We start from the raw sequence: 16,089 nt of genomic DNA, 5'->3' as shown, positions 1-16,089 counted from the left end.
GCTCAAGGGAGCATACAATGATGCAATGAGGTTGCTGCTTCGTGTCCCTAGGTGGCATAGTGCCAGTCAATTGTTTGTGTCCACTAGAGTGCCAACCTGAGGCACTCTTAAGACAGCTGATGTTTAGTTTTATGTGTCGCCTGGACAAGTCAGAGAACCACATAATTGAAGCCCTAGTCAGCCCTCTGAAAAGCTGCTATAGATTCACTTCTAGACTAAGATGGCATTGGTGTAATAGCTTGTATATCTTATAGGCTAATATGCAATTTTTAATGTATTTTTTGTATCTCCTTATACTGTATGATGTGTTATATGGACCTGTGTCTGAAATAAAGCTTTATTATACAATTAATCTTGCAAACCCTCAACTATTAAGCTTATGGCAACTCATTTTACAATAAGCAAGCTAACATTCGCCACTCCAGCACTCCCCTCATTATTATTCTTGACCAACTAAGCACCAACTTTACTTTCCTATGTAATTTAAAATCCTGCCCATGTTATTTCCTACATCTATTTAAGTTTCATCTTTTTCATACATTTTTAAACACCATTTCTTTAAATTTATATTGCAACAATGAAAACATCAGTCACAGTATTTTAAAATTTAAAACAAAAAAAGCAATTTATGACTGATTTTTCAAGCTGTCAGCAAATTCAATTAAGTTCTCCAGACTCTGAAACCAGCTTGTCCTGGACAGCAGCCAAAACCTATAAAGTAGGTAGTATCATTATTGTATCCTCTAACATAAGTGCTGATTTGGCATCTGGAAAATTGCTGTGGTCACTTTTTCCATCTAGTTCAAACAACATTTTGCATTTCTCCATTTCAATTACATTTTTCTTCTTTTCAAAAGGTGGATTACTTGTATTTATGGTTCAATATTTCAATTGGAGACAATACACAACATGACCATCCAGGTCACCATAACCAAGCCTAATCCTCCCCTCACCATAACAACCATTCATATTCACTATCCAGAGCTACAAACGTCTTCCTTAGAGATGATAGAGCAGCTATGTATTGTCTTTCCAATTTTTTTAATTGAAGTTTGCAATTAATTGCTTTAAATAAGTAGATGTATACAATGGCTATTCTAGCTTCATTAATTCCATTATGCCTTTGGTATACAAGGCAATAGATTACCATGTTGAAAATACACAAGAACAATAACTGTCTGTTAGTTAACAATTTATTCAAATGCTCTGCAAGCTCTGTATCAAAATATCCATCTACAGTCCCCTCCATAATGCTTGGGACAAAGACCCACAATTTATTGATTTGCCTCTGTACTCCACAATTTGAGATATGTAATAGAAGAAAAGAAAATCACATGTGGTTAAAGTGCACATTGTCAGATTAATAAAGCCCATTTTTATACAATTTGTTTCCACCATGTAGAAATTACAGCAGTGCTTATACATAGTCCCCCCACTTCAGGGCACCATAGGAGTGCGAGATTGCAACTTTCACGTGGTCCACCCTGTTTCGACTAAAGCAATCAACCCGACGTGCACAAACAAATAGATGTAGTGTTTTGGTGTCTACAACTGTAGGCTGTGCACGCCATACGCAAGAAGAAGTAGAAGAAGAAGGGCACCATAATGTTTTGAACTAAGCAATGTCATGTAAATGAAATAAGTCATGTTTAGTATTTTGTTGCATATCCTTCGCATGCAATGACTGCTTGAAGTCTGCAATTCATGAACATCACCAGTAACTGGGTGTCTTCTCTGGTGATGCTCTGCCAGGCCTGTATTGCAGCCATCTTTAGCTTGTGCTTGTTTCGAGGGCTAATCCCCTTCAGTTTTCTCTTCAGCATATAAAAGGTATGCTCAATTGGGTTCAGATCAGGTGATTGACTTGGCCACTCAATAATTGACCAGTTTTTAAGCTTTGAAAAACTCCTTTCTTGTTTCAGCAGTATGTTTGGGATCATTGTCTTGCTGGAGAATGAACTGCCAGCCAATGAGTTTTGAGGCATTTGTTTGAACTTGAGCAGGTAGGATGTGTCTATACACTTCAGAATTCATTATGCTACTACCATCAGCAGTTGTATCATCAAAGAAGATAAGTGAGCCAGTACCTTCAACAGCCATACATGCCCAGGCCATAACACCTCCACCAAAGTGTTTCACAGATCAGGTGGTATGCTTTGGATCTTGAGCAGTTCGTTGTCTCCTCCATACTTTGCTCTTGCCATCACTCTGATATAAGTTAATCTTCGTCTCATCTGTCCACAAGACCTTTTTTCCAGAACTCTGGTTGCTCTTTTAAGTACTTCTTGGCAAACTGTAACCTGGCCATCCTATTTTTGTGGCTAACCAGTGATTTGCATCTTGCAGTGTAGCCTCTGTATATCTTTTCATGAAGTCTTCTGTGGACAGTGATCATTGACAAATCCACAGCTGACTCCTGAAGAGTGTTCCTGATCTGTCGGACATGTGTTTGTGGATTTTTCTTTATTATAGAGAGAATTCTTCTGTCATCAGTTGCGAAGATCTTCCTTGGCCTGTCAGTCCCTTTGCAATTTGTAAGCTATTTTCTCCTAATGATGTTCCAAACAGTTGATTTTGGTAAGCCTAAGGTTTGGCTGATGTCTCTAACAGTTTTATTCTTGTTTCTCAGTCTCATAATGCTTCTTTGAATTTCATTGGCACAACTTTGGTCCTCATGTTGATAAACAGCAATAAACGTTTCCAAAGGTGACGGAAAGACTGGAGGAAAGACTAGGTGCTGAGAGCTCTCTTGTACCTACATTAAGGAGGCAATTAAACACACCTGAGCAATTACAAACTGTTGTGAAGCCATGTGTCCCAAACATTATGGTGCCCTGAAATGGGGGGACTGTGTATAAACACAGCTATAATTTCTACATGGTAAAACCAAAATGTATAAAATAATAATAATAATAAACTTTATTACAGACTCGAGGTCCAGACAAGGGGCCATATTATAAGAATGGCCTTTAATAAAATCTGACAATGTGCACTTTAGAAACATAGAAATTAGGTGCAGGAGTAGGCCATTCGGCCCTTCGAGCCTGCACCGCCATTCAATATGATCATGGCTGATCATCCAACTCAGTATACCGTACCTGCCTTCTCTCCATACCCTCTGATCCCCTTAGCCACAAGGGCCACATCTAACTCCCTCTTAAATATAGCCAATGAACTGGCCTCAACTACTCTGTGTGAAAAAAGTTTTTCTCATCTCGGTTTTAAAGGATTTCCCACTTATCCTTAAGCTGTGACCCCTTGTCCTGGACTTCCCCAACATCGGGAACAATCTTCCTGCATCTAGCCTGTCCAACCCCTTAAGAATTTTGTAAGTTTCTATAAGATCCCCTCTCAATCTCCTACATTCTAGAGAGTATAAACCAAGTCTATCCAGTCTTTCTTCATAACTCAGTCCTGACATCCCAGGAATCAGTCTGGTGAACCTTCTCTGTACTCCCTCCATGGCAATAATGTCCTTCCTCAGATTTGGAGACCAAAACTGTACGCAATACTCCAGGCCTAATCTCTTTCTTTTCACATATCTATAAAAACTTTTGCAGTCAGTTTTTATGATCCCTGCCAGTTTTCTTTCATAATCTATTTTTCCTTTCCTAAGGACCCTTTGTCCTCCTCTGCTGTTCTCTGAATTTCTCCCAGTATGCGGTATGCTGCTTTTTCTGGCTAATTTGTACGCATCATCCTTCACTTTGATACTATCCCTGATTTCCCTTGTTATCCACGGATGCACTGCCTTCCCTGATTTATTCTTTTGCCAAACTGGGGTGAACAATTTTTGTAGTTCATCCATGCAGTCTTTAAATGTCTTCCATTGCATATCCACCGTCAGCCCTTTTAGAATTAATTGCCAGACAATCTTGGCCAATTCACGTCTCATACCCTCAAAGTTACCTTTCTTCAAGTTCAGAACCATTGTTTCAAAATTAACAATGTCACACTCCATCCTAATGAAGAACTCAACCGGCCCTTTAACCACATGTGATTTTTTTTCTATTACAAATCTCAAATTGTGAAGTACAGAGACAATTAAATAAATGATGGGTCTTTGTCCCAAACATAATGGAGGGCACTGTATAGGACCTCAACCCCTCCCCCAACACCCACAAAAATCATACACAAATATACATGCACATTGTAATCCAATACAATAGATAATGGTGGATAATAGTGAACAAATAGTGTTGGAATTATTTTGTCCTGAACGCCGATTTGAATGAACTCAACATAAATGCCAGCAGGGAAACTAGAATGGGTTTCAGGGTTTTCACTGCCTTTGGGTGCTCATAGGCATTTGGCTGATTTGATTAAAATGCTTTATAGCAATCAAGTTTTAATGTTCACTAAGTACTTTGTCAACAGGAAGCAAAAGTATCTCCAATTTTATTGTCAATAAATAAAATTGTTCTCTTTGTATTTTTGTGCTGTAGTTATTTACCTTGGGAAGGAAGAAAATTGTTCACTTTACAGGAAATGATCAGCCTTAACAGCCTTCCTGATTTGTTAAAGGGACAGTTAAGTCTCATAAAACATTTGAGGCAGTGACAAAGAGGAAAGATGAGGCTCCTGCATTTGATGTTGCGTCCACTGAGTAAGGCTTTCGAAACATCCCACAAAGTAGGCAGATCATAGAATAGTTCAATGGGAAGTCTCAAGTTGAATCTAATGGTGACTCAGTGGGAGAAGGATAATGTGATGGCCAATATGTGTTTTTGTGACTGGAAACTAATTACCAGCAAGGTTGATAAAGATCAGAACTATGTCCTATCTTTACATACTCAAATTGGACAAGTGCAGGGAATATGATTAGGAAGTTTGTAGTTCATATAAAAATTGGTCAGATGGCTAATAGTGTGGGGTGGAAACTATAAGATGTAACTAGTAGAGTGGATAAGGGAGAACCAGTGTATGTGTTATATCTGGACTTTCAGAAGGCTTTCGACAAGGTCCCACATAAGAGATTAGTATGCAAACTAATGCCTCTGTCCCATTTAGGAATCCTGAACGGAAACCTCTGTAGACTTTGCGCCCCACCCAAGGTTTCCGTGTGGTTCCCGGAGGTTTTTGTCAGTCTCCCTCCCTGCTTCCACTACCTGCAACCTCCAGCAACCACCTGCAACCGCACGGAAACCTTGGGTGGGGCGCAAAGTCTCAAGAGGTTTCCATTCAGGTTTACTAATTGGGACAGGGGCATTAAAGTACACGGTATTGGGGGTTCAGTATTGATGTGGATAGAGAACTGGCTGGCAGACAGGAAGCAAAGAGTAGGAGTAAACGGGTCCTTTTCAGAATGGCAGGCAGTGACTAGTGGGGTACCGCAAGGCTCAGTTCTGGAACTCCAGCTATTTACAATATATATTAATGATTTGGACGAGGGAATTGAATGCAACATCTCCAAGTTTACGGATGACATGAAGCTGGGGGGCAGTGTTAGCTGTGAGGAGGATGCTAGGAGGCTGCAAGGTGACTTGGATAGGTTGGGTGAGTGGGCAAATGCATGGCAGATGCAGTATAATGTGGATAAATGTGAGGTTACCCACTTTGGTGGCAAGAACAGGAAAGTAGACTATTATCTGAATGGTGGCCGATTAGGAAAAGGGGGGGATGCAACGAGACCTGGGTGTCATGGTACACTAGTCATTGAAAGTAGGCATGCAGGTGCAGCAGGCAGTGAAGAAAGCGAATGGTATGTTAGCAGTCATAGCAAAAGGATTTGAGTATAGGAGCAGGGAGGTTCTACTGCAGTTGTACAGGGCCTTGGTGAGACCACACCTGGAGTATTGTGTACAGTTTTGGTTTCCTAATCTGAGGAAAGACATTCTTGCCATAGAGGGAGTACAGAGAAGGTTCACCAGACTGATTCCTGGGATGGCAGGACTTTCATATGAAGAAAGGTGGAGCTCAAAGCCCAAAGACAACCAATGGATGAAAGAGGCCGATGGACCAGGGAGACCTGGCAAGTTTGCAAGGCTAAAACTCAAACATAGATATGTATACCCTTGCAGTCACTGGCCTTTCTTCTAATTTTTTTTTTATTAAATGGAAATTTTACTGCTTATGTTCCCAGTACTAAAATTATTGCTTTCCTGATGACATCTAAATTCTAATATTCTCTGATGTTATACCAATATTGATATAGATATAGATATAGATATATATATATCAATATTGGTATAACATCAGAGAATATTAGAATTTAGATGTCATCAGGAAAGCAATAATTTTAGTACTGGGAACATAAGCAGGTTCACAAAAAACAACTAATGCCTGTTCATTGTTACTCTTATTCATTCAACAGCCTACTAAAGTTCAGCACCACAAAGCAAAGACCTTGGATTATGCTGCATAAACAAATAATTAATTTGTTAGGTATAAATATGGTATATTCCATTGACTGCTGGTAACAATGTTTTTCCTTCTCAATGCTTAATCAGAGACTAGTTCTGCAAACACTACATTCTTTTTGCGAAGAATTGTCCTTTTCTTGTGGAAAACATAGAACCCCACATTTATAAACATTTCTCCCTCATTCATATCAGAACAACCAGATATATGCACATCTTTCCACTGAATTAGCAACTGCTCTCAATATCCATGCTCAACTGCCTGAGTTAATACAATCATTAAATTTCAATGAACTTTGCAAGACAGAGAAAATCTAACATGGGCAGTCCACAAATTCTCTGGGATGATTACCCATTTTTAACACTTACTGAAAAGGATCCAATAAGGACAGCTGCATTTGCTTGTTTCTTCTGATCACTTCCTGTATAGTGAACAATTTTCTTCCTTCCCAAGGTAAACGACTACAGCACAAAAATATAAAGAGAACAATTTTATTTAAAGTATCCTGCATGGATATAAATGACAGAAGTTATTCCCAATTAATAAAACATAATATTGGAGACACTTTTGCTTCCTGTTGACAAAGTATTTAGTGATCTTATTAAAAACTTGATTGTTATAAAGTATTTTAGTCAAATCAGCCAATCGCTCATGAGCACCATGACTCCAACAACTCTAGGTTCCAGGTTTAATCCTGACATTGGACGTAATCTGTGCACATTCTCACTACAACCCTCGTTTCCCTCATGTTTCCTCCTGGCTGGCAGGTCAATTGGCCACTTTAAATTGGCTCAGAGTATGGATGCAATGGCAGGAATGTCAGCAGGGCAGAGAGAAAGGAAAGCGAGAAAAATGGGTATTAATGTAGATGGGTACTTGACATTTGGTTTAGATTAGAGACTGCATGGAACCATGCCCTTCAGCTCACCGAGATCGTGCTAACCAATGATCACCCTTAAAATAGCTCTAGGTTATACCACTTTTGTATCCTATGCATTAGCGGCAAATTACAGAAGCCAATTGGCCTACAAACCTGCATCTCTTTGGAATGCGGGAGGAAACTGGAGCACCAGGAGAAAACCCACGCGTCACAGTATAAACATACCAATTCTGTACAGATAGCACCCATAGCGAGGATCGAACCCAGGCCCCTGGTGCCGTAAGGCAGCAACTCTACCGCTGCACCATTGTGCCACCCCTATATGTGGCTGACATGTGCAGGGTATCTGGAAGGTTAATACATTTGTGCCAACCATCAAGAGCAAGACTAACAGGATCACGACATGTAATTCTGTCCCAAATTATGTGAGAAATTCTTTCTATATTTTGTCACTATACTTGTATGTCTAGATTTAGAACTCGTAAACCTTTTCTGTATTTGTACCAATTCCCTCCCAGCCTCAGCAGTGGGCCCAATGCATGGCCAGAGGGCACCATTACAGTCTGACAAGGTAATATAATCAGGTTTCCATTTAATGTGGAAATTGGAAATGATCATGGAAACATTGACAGATGTTTGAAATACATCGTTTTTTTTGTGCGGCAGCACTTGCTAACATGATCCTCCACTAACACACATGCAAACACACCAACACACACATTTCTGCCATTCTTTACTCCTCCTACCCCTTTTCCTCCCCAACTCATCTGCACTCACTCACCATTACACAGGTACACTGGGTGAAATGAAACTGGTGTTGCATGCACAATGCATTTTCCTATCCATTCCAGCTTCACTACACTTTTCCCCATCACAATTTTGTGTGTATTTTATTTATGTTATTCTAATTTTAATAAACACATTAGCAGACACACAGGGGGAACAATGGCAACATTTAAAGCTATTGTGGAATATACCACAAGTGTATAAACAAGTTTTTGAAAGTCTTACTTTGAACAAATTTCAATGACTAACGTCAGGTTGAGTAACATGGAAAATAATGTGGAAATATAATGGGCGAAAAATTAGTTCTCTCCATTGACCAATTACACAGCAAGAAAAATAGAAGCAGTTGGCCACAGGGTTCTCCAAGCGGCGTTCCTATTCAGCAATTTTGTAGCATATTCTTAGCTCTTAATCCATTTTCCCATTGATCTCAGCCTTGAGTATATTCAATGAGCAAGTCCAAGATGTAGCCAATTCCAACAATTTAGAATGATCTGCATAAATAAACTCTTCCCACCTCAGATGAACAAATGATTCTTCCTTCCATGATCTAGGTCCCTCGATCAAACTTTTCCAGTTAGGGGAAAGCCTCTTCACATCTGCCCTAACAGAGCCCCTCAGGTGTGTATATCAATATCTTATCAATGTTCAATAGTTAGAACTTAATGTCACTGTTGCCAGCAATCATTAAATAATAGCTTCTGACATTCTCTGTGCTTGCTCTATGTTTTTTATTTTTTATTTAAAGAGCTCAATTCCCAGCGCAACCGATTCTATAACTAAACCGTTTGTTGAAACTGGTTATAGATGCATTATCTAAAATTGCCACCATGCATTAACACCACAGACTTTTTTTCCTACACATAAACAATTACATTCTAACCACAAAGATAAACAGGAAATAGTTCTAATCAACTATTGGCTATGTGGGCTTACTAGAGCAACTATGTCAAGTTAGCAAACATTTTTTAATTTTTTTTTTTAAGTCCGTTGTTCTAGTGTTTGCTGAATGTTGGATATCATTTAAATTTAACCTCATCTTTTTGAAATGTTATTAATAAGAAAACACAATTGAAAACAAAAGAATTTTGTCATAATGGCTTATATATCTTCATTGTTTAAGGTGACCTCAAACTCGAAACTCATGAGGACTGATGGGAAGCATGCTCTCCTGAGCTATGAGCAATGGAAATAAATTAAACAAACTGGGAATCTCATTTTCATTTGACTCTTGAATATATTTAAACCAAGGACGTTCAAAAAGCAGGGATGTTCAAAAAGACCCAAAGGAATAAGAAAGAACACTTCCCTATCTGGTATCGATCTAGTTCTTTCTGTGGATTGTACTTCACGAAGAATAAATTGGCCTCTTAGTAGGTTCAATGTTGATTCTTCAGTCTTGAAGAAATAAAACACAAGGACAGGTTGCATAAATGTGGCTTGTATTCCCTTAAGAAAAAAAAGGCACAAAGTGCTGGAATAACTCAGCGGGTCAGGCAGCATCCCTGGAGGACATTGATAGGTGACATTTTGGGTCGGGACCCTTCTGTTTCCCTTATTCTATTCCCTTACGTTTAGACACTGGATGAGTGATCCAAGTACGCTGCTTAAAATTAAAAGGGATTCTTTTGATTCCCTCTGGTGATGGAATATACAAAAAAGTAAAAAATTAAAAAAAAATGTTGATTGAATTATTCACACTAATTCAGAACAATGATAAGATTATAATAATTAGAACAATTTAGATTTATTGGTTGGCAGGAACTCAAAATGTTTGCAACGGAAGGTCTCCACAAAACACATTGGTGTTTGAATCTTTATGAAATTTACTAATCAGTCTGTGGAGAGCATCACCACTAAAGCATTTTTTTTATTGGAAGGTGTCTGGACCAAAAACGAAGAAAAATCAGATTGGAATCAAAGCGAAACGTTTCAGGGAGGGATATGTAAACATTTCCCATTTCGAGCATTATTGCAGACCAAATGATTGTACTGCATATTAAAATGCAGGGTAAAATCTATTTTTCTCTGCACCAACACACATCACTCTGACCTTCAAAGTAAACATTTATAATAGAAGCAGAATTAAGCCCTTTGGCTTATGACCTGCCCCATCATTCATTATGATTAGTGAATACAAAATTGAAAGAAGCATAGATGGAATCAGACACTTTCCCAAAAGCAGACTAAAGCTAGAGACACAGGTTTAACGTATCATAGCCAAGGATCAGAAGGTTTAAAGTGGATATTAAGAAGAATGTTTTCACCCACGCTCTCGGTGATGAAATTTCGCCTGATTTCAGTTCTTAATGGCATACCGCAAAATATGACGTTCTTTAGGCTTTCAATAAAATTGCCTATTTGTGAATGGACTCTGAACAGTTCCAGCGATATATAACTATTTATAACAGAACCAGAGAGTTGTGAATTTGTGGAATTCCCTGCCACAGAAGGCAGTGGAGGTTTAGCTCTTCGGGCTAAAGGGATCGAGGGATATGGAGAATATGGGGGAAAAGCAGGCACGGGGTAATGATTTTAGATGATCAGCCATGATCCTATTGAATGACGGTGCTGGCTCGAAGGGCCGAATGGCCTACATATTTTTCTATGTTTCTAACAATAATTACTCAGAAACCACGAGGAAAAGGCATGGGCAGCAGAAAGAAACATTTCAAAGCATCAGTTTAAAATAACTTTAGCTACAGATTGAAACAATGAAATGCCCAGGGTTGAGATCCGGATATGAAGCTAATTTAAATACAATATCCACATGTTTAAATGCTGCCCACTTTTAAATCAGTTTTTATTTCCATTTGCATTCAATTTTCAGACACTAGCTGTCCTACTGTGGAAACACAAAGAAACTGGAAGGACAAATTTGAACACAAATGCTCAAAACTCAGTGCAAAATACTACCAATGAAAATCTGAAAACAAAAATTAAAAGTGACTATAAATGCGAGGAATAGTCAACATGTGTGGAGTTGACATTTCAGATAAATTAGCTTTACAGAACCAATGATGGCAGCAGACCATCTGACCATCTAACTAAAACAGATCTTGCAAAATCTATACTGCTTGCACTGTACAAGAATAAGAAATGGAAGCAGAAATAGGTTGTTCAGTCCTTTGAGATTGCTCCATTATTTATTAAGGTCATGGTTGAACTTTTGTCTTAGTGCCATTTCCCAGCATCATCCCCACATCCCTTGATTCTCAGACGTCTATTGAACTCTTTTTCATATGAACGCCACGACCTTGCTTCCTCAAGTATCGGGGACAGACAATTCCTCAGGTTCACCACCCGCTGAGTGAAGAATATCTCATCTCAGTCCCAATCAGCCTACCCTTATTCTGAAACCATGTTGCCTGGTCCCACTTTCTTCAGCAAAAGAAAACATCCTCCCCAAACCTACCAAGCCTTTAATGTTTCAATCAGATCTCCTCTCATTCTTCTGAAACATATTCCCATGAAACAGACAAACAATTTCCAAATAATCTAAGCAACAAAAAGATTAAGTAAAACAAGTTAAACGCAGAGAAAAATTTATACAATTCTACACTCAAATTATGGACACTGCTATTAACAATACTTGCCAATGATACATTTGCAATAAGAACAAATTTACATTTGCTGTTTCCATTACAAATGTTTACTGTGAAATTGCCAATTAAAATATAAGTACAAGGACACACTTGATACCTTTCAGATGGAGAATTGACATCTATGCCTCCCATAAATATCACCCATGTCCAAATGGTAATATTCTTTACTTTCATGTCTCATGTTACCTCAAGAGTTTGAATGTTATAGACAATATTACAAAGGTAGATAAAAAATGCTGGAGAAACTCAGCGGGTGAGGCAGCATCTATGGTGCGAAGGAATATGTGACGTTTCAGGTCGAGACCCTTCTTCAGATTACAAGATCTCATTGTAATTTCCGTCCCGCCATTCCAAATCCCACTGTACAAATCTTTTTTTCATATTAAACTAAGAAATCTAATCACTCGTCATGAAATTTCAAGCCTACTCAGTGGTTGCAAAAAAGAAACGTAGTTTGTTCAGAAATCAGTCTTTTGGATAATCATTAATCAAAACAAAAATCGATTATGTTTTTGGAATACTTCACACCAAGATCTAACTTGAGAATTGCTACTGTAAATCCCATGGATCTGCATCTAAATGTCCCTATTTAAGCACATCAGCTACAGTGTATCCCTGCATCACAGAAGGGATGCTTTGTGCAATTTTCCATAATGCAAACTCTTTTTTTCCCCCCCATTGAATTTCATGTTATAAATGGAGATGTATTGCTAATACGAAGTCTTAGGCCCCTCTGGGTTTGTCATCTATATGCAAGGGAACTCTGATTATATTATGTAGAAGAGAAAAGGTTGTTGTTTTAATTAACTAGAAATGGATGTTACATTGTTTGAAAAATTATCATAGTATTAATAACATTAGAAGAGATTGCCTTGTCAGCTTCTAAAGCAAGTCCTTTAAGTGATCTCCCATTCTGAACTGGCAACTTGTGAACCTTGTTCAATTCTCTGTATATATTTTGTGTTTTGTCTCCGTATAAATTCCGTATGAGCGAGTTTCCCCCCCCCCCCCCCATTTCATGTTTCTTTGGGATTGATTTGTGAATTTTAGAAGGATGGATCTATCATATTTACAGGGGATTACTGAATATTGACAAAACTGTTTTCTAGTATTTGTTTTAAAACACTTAGGATAAAAAAAAATATTTACTTACTTTAATTTTTTTGTTTAGCTTGCAGCAGTATCTGAATAACATGGCCATGTTCAGAGGTCCAAAATCTGCATAGAAACTAGAAAACAAACATGAAAAAGGCCTGATATTTAACCGAGAAGTTCCTGATCAGGTTGACCGACATCAAGACTAAACCCTTTTTTTGTATCCAACAATGAAAAAGACACGTTGGGCCCCACCACTTTAAAACGTTATGACCAATCTGGTCAATCAGATGTATCAATAAACATTCAACCCATGCAAAAAAAGAATCGACAGTCCATTTTATTACTGAAACTAAAAATCTTCAACATGTTTTTTAAATAACAAATGTATTTCCGTTAACGTTTAAACATTAATTACAACACAGACTCTTCAGTCATTAAGCATTGCTCTGACAGACGTAGTAATATTTTCAACAGTTTACCGGAAATTGAAAATGAAAGTCTAAATTGGTGGCTCCAACTCACTTTTCATACACAAGTTCATCGTCAACGCTAAAGTAGTGCGTGTTTGTGGTGTTTTTAGGTTTATGTCGAAGAATAGCAAAATACAGACGATCTGAAAAACAATGGAAAGATTATAAGTAAAATTGCCCATTATGTTTTAAAAACAAGTAGTAAACACCAGATTGTAAACACAGTTTTTCTTCCAGTACAGGGATCGCAGTCGTTTAGACGCATTGCGATAGGCTGCTAGCCATTTAAACTCCCAGCCATTTAAAATTTTAAACCGCCACACCTAAAATGTTTGCACGAGTTTACGGAGCAGGAAGCTGCAAGTCAATTTCACACATTTAAAAATAGATCAATGTCCCACCTTTTATAAACTCTGCTGCATTAAGAAGCTCCTCTCCATTCGCCATTCCCCAACTTAGAGAAAATCGAAACAAAACTGAGCAAAAGTTTCTGGCTCGCTCGTTTCTGGCTGCAGAGACACACTTAAGTACAAGCCCCGTCAGACACGCTAAAAAAAGGAAAACGTCGATAATACACAGAGGACTCGTCCAAGGTCAACTTTGATGCCATTTCATTCTGCGGGATAAAACAATACAACACGAGGCACTGCAGTACAGAAAAAAAGATTAGATAAAGTCGCGGGTTTGTTTAAAATGGTCCCATCGCCGCTAAAGTCCAAAAGTCAAACAGTTTTACACTCCTGCCCGTCTATCAGAGACGTGCCCGCCCCCCTTTGCAAGGGGAGGTAGCGTCTGATAGAATACCAACCCGCCCATTGGAAGCAAGCCCTGGTGCTTACCAAAGGAAACCAATCTGGTCTGTTTCAGTTCCATTGCGGAACTTCACGCCAGTGGAATTGCTGCACAGAAAGCCGAGGCAAGTTTCTTGTTTACTTTAGCTTAGTTTAGAGATACGGTTTGGAAACAGGCCCGCCGAGTCCACGCCAACCAGCGATCACCCGCTCACACCGAAGAGGGAATAGTAGCGAACATGAGGGTTTACCTTTGTTTCATTTCAAATGGAGATTTGCAGATGATCAGAACTAATGATTGAACCCTGTCGACATTTAACAAACCGGTGGCATCGAGAAGAGAACGTTTATTGTGCACAAAAATGCTGGAGAAACTCAGCGGGTGCAGCAGCATCTATGGAGCGAAGGTGATAGGTACCGTTTCGGGCCGAACCCCTGCGAAAACGCAGTTCCTCCTTGAACAACAGAGAACATTTATTGTGTTCAAGAAGGAACTGCAGATGCTGGAAAATCGAGGGTATACAAAGATGCTGGAGAAACTCAGCGGGTGCAGCAGCATCTATGGAGCGAAGGAAATAGGTGACGTTTCGGGCCGAAACCCTTCTTCAGACTGATTGTTGGGTGAAAGACCTAGAGTGCTGAATGATTGTCTTTCACAATGAGGCGGCATCTCAATGGTTCTACATTAAAATCATTGCTCTTATTTCGAGATTTCTTGAAGACATGGGATTGTGTATATAAGGAGCAACGTTTAGAATTCAATAAAGGCAAAAAATAAGTTATGGTGGACCTTATTGGATCTTGTATATTCAGTAAATAAGCGCAGTTTCTCCATAGCAATGTTACAAAATTTTGAAATGAAAAAAATTAAGTCTGTAATTTATCCCACCATATAAAGCACAAAAAGAAGTTTAATTTGACACCGAATTCACTTTCATATCTTCAGTATTAAAAACGTTATGGCCATTTTCTTACTCGGAAATTAGCATATTGTTCCCTATTGCTTTTTCATTGACTTAACACAAAAGCTGTGATCGAGAACAGTCAAAACCCCATAACTTTCTTAAAAATTAAGAGAACTGAAAAACATTTTCAGTTATTATAGATTGAAGCATTCTGAAACAAATATGAAACAATCTTACTTAGATTACTTGAAATAAAAGCATATAATTAGTTAGTTACCTAATTGTAGCTAATTACGAAATTCAATTACTAGATCTAAACATCTATCCATTTCTTAAGAATAGATTACCATTTTTAAATAGCCTAAGTGTCCAAATAACATTCACACAAGAATTCACAATATAACATAATTTTTAAATCTCATTGTCATGGGTTTATAGGCCAAATGGAAGGAATTTAATGTTTAATACCTGTAAATTAATGGCCATGCGAGTGGGTTTTTCTGGAACGCGATCAATTGGAATGTTGCGGTTGCAGTGGATTTAAACCCGTGTTGGCAGCCAAAACACTGCCTGTTCATTCGGGGGAAAAAAATCACCGTTTCGCTACTTAAAATGTGAATTAAATGCATCTTAAGAAACACTTTTATACATAAAAATAAACTACTTTCTTTTACCTGTCCCCTACGTAAAATCCGTCCCCGTTGTCGGCGTTGACGGCTTCAGAAGCTGATTTTAAAATCACACCAGCGATTAACTTGTTGGGCAAATTTTTTTTTAAAAACACACAGACCGGCCGTCGGAACGATTCTTCAGCAAAAACATGCACTCCAACAAAATATTATCCAGGACCAGGTCGGAAATAAACTGTGTTTTAACCCCGCCCCCACCCCCCCCCCCCACCCCCCCCCAAACGCGCCAAAATCACGCACACAGCCACTGGCAGAATTGCAGCGCCGCTGAAGGTTAGTATTGTAACATACCTACGTTATGTTTCTGGCTAGTCATTTGAGTTCTTCGGTGTCCACACAATCTATTGGTCTGCCTTGCAGTATGCAATTACTTCCCTTTGGGATGGAGGCTACAGACGTTTCCAAGCTGAGAACGAACACGTGTTAGCCCTAAACAGCAGATTATGCTGCTTAGTTCCAGGCCCCACAATATTGGATCATCCACTGTATCAGTCTTCTAAATGCC

The 16,089-nt window shown here is 38.7% G+C and overlaps 1 protein-coding gene across 3 annotated transcripts in view; it reads right to left on the bottom strand.

Moving 5' to 3' along the window:
• Positions 1 to 16,089, bottom strand: part of LOC129695710 (dual specificity protein phosphatase CDC14A-like) — a 114,196-nt gene that overhangs the window by 75,431 nt on the left and 22,676 nt on the right. For 2 of the 3 annotated variants that reach the window (XR_008723216.1, XM_055632901.1), the window contains exons 2-4: positions 13,252 to 13,342; positions 12,785 to 12,860; positions 6,729 to 6,821 (exon numbers count right to left, since the gene is read on the bottom strand). Coding sequence is in view for 2 of the 3 variants with exons in the window: in XM_055632901.1 (XP_055488876.1) it covers positions 6,729 to 6,821; positions 12,785 to 12,860; positions 13,252 to 13,342 (260 nt within the window). In the remaining variant the exon portion in view is untranslated. Of the gene's footprint in view, positions 1 to 6,728; positions 6,822 to 12,784; positions 12,861 to 13,251; positions 13,343 to 13,600; positions 13,975 to 16,089 lie in introns of those variants that run through there. The other variant, XM_055632902.1, reaches the window with a different exon arrangement.

The sequence above is a fragment of the Leucoraja erinacea genome, chromosome 3, assembly GCF_028641065.1.
Source record: "Leucoraja erinacea ecotype New England chromosome 3, Leri_hhj_1, whole genome shotgun sequence".
In the NCBI taxonomy this organism is placed as follows: domain Eukaryota; kingdom Metazoa; phylum Chordata; class Chondrichthyes; order Rajiformes; family Rajidae; genus Leucoraja; species Leucoraja erinaceus.
This window is presented reverse-complemented; position numbering and strand designations above follow the sequence as displayed.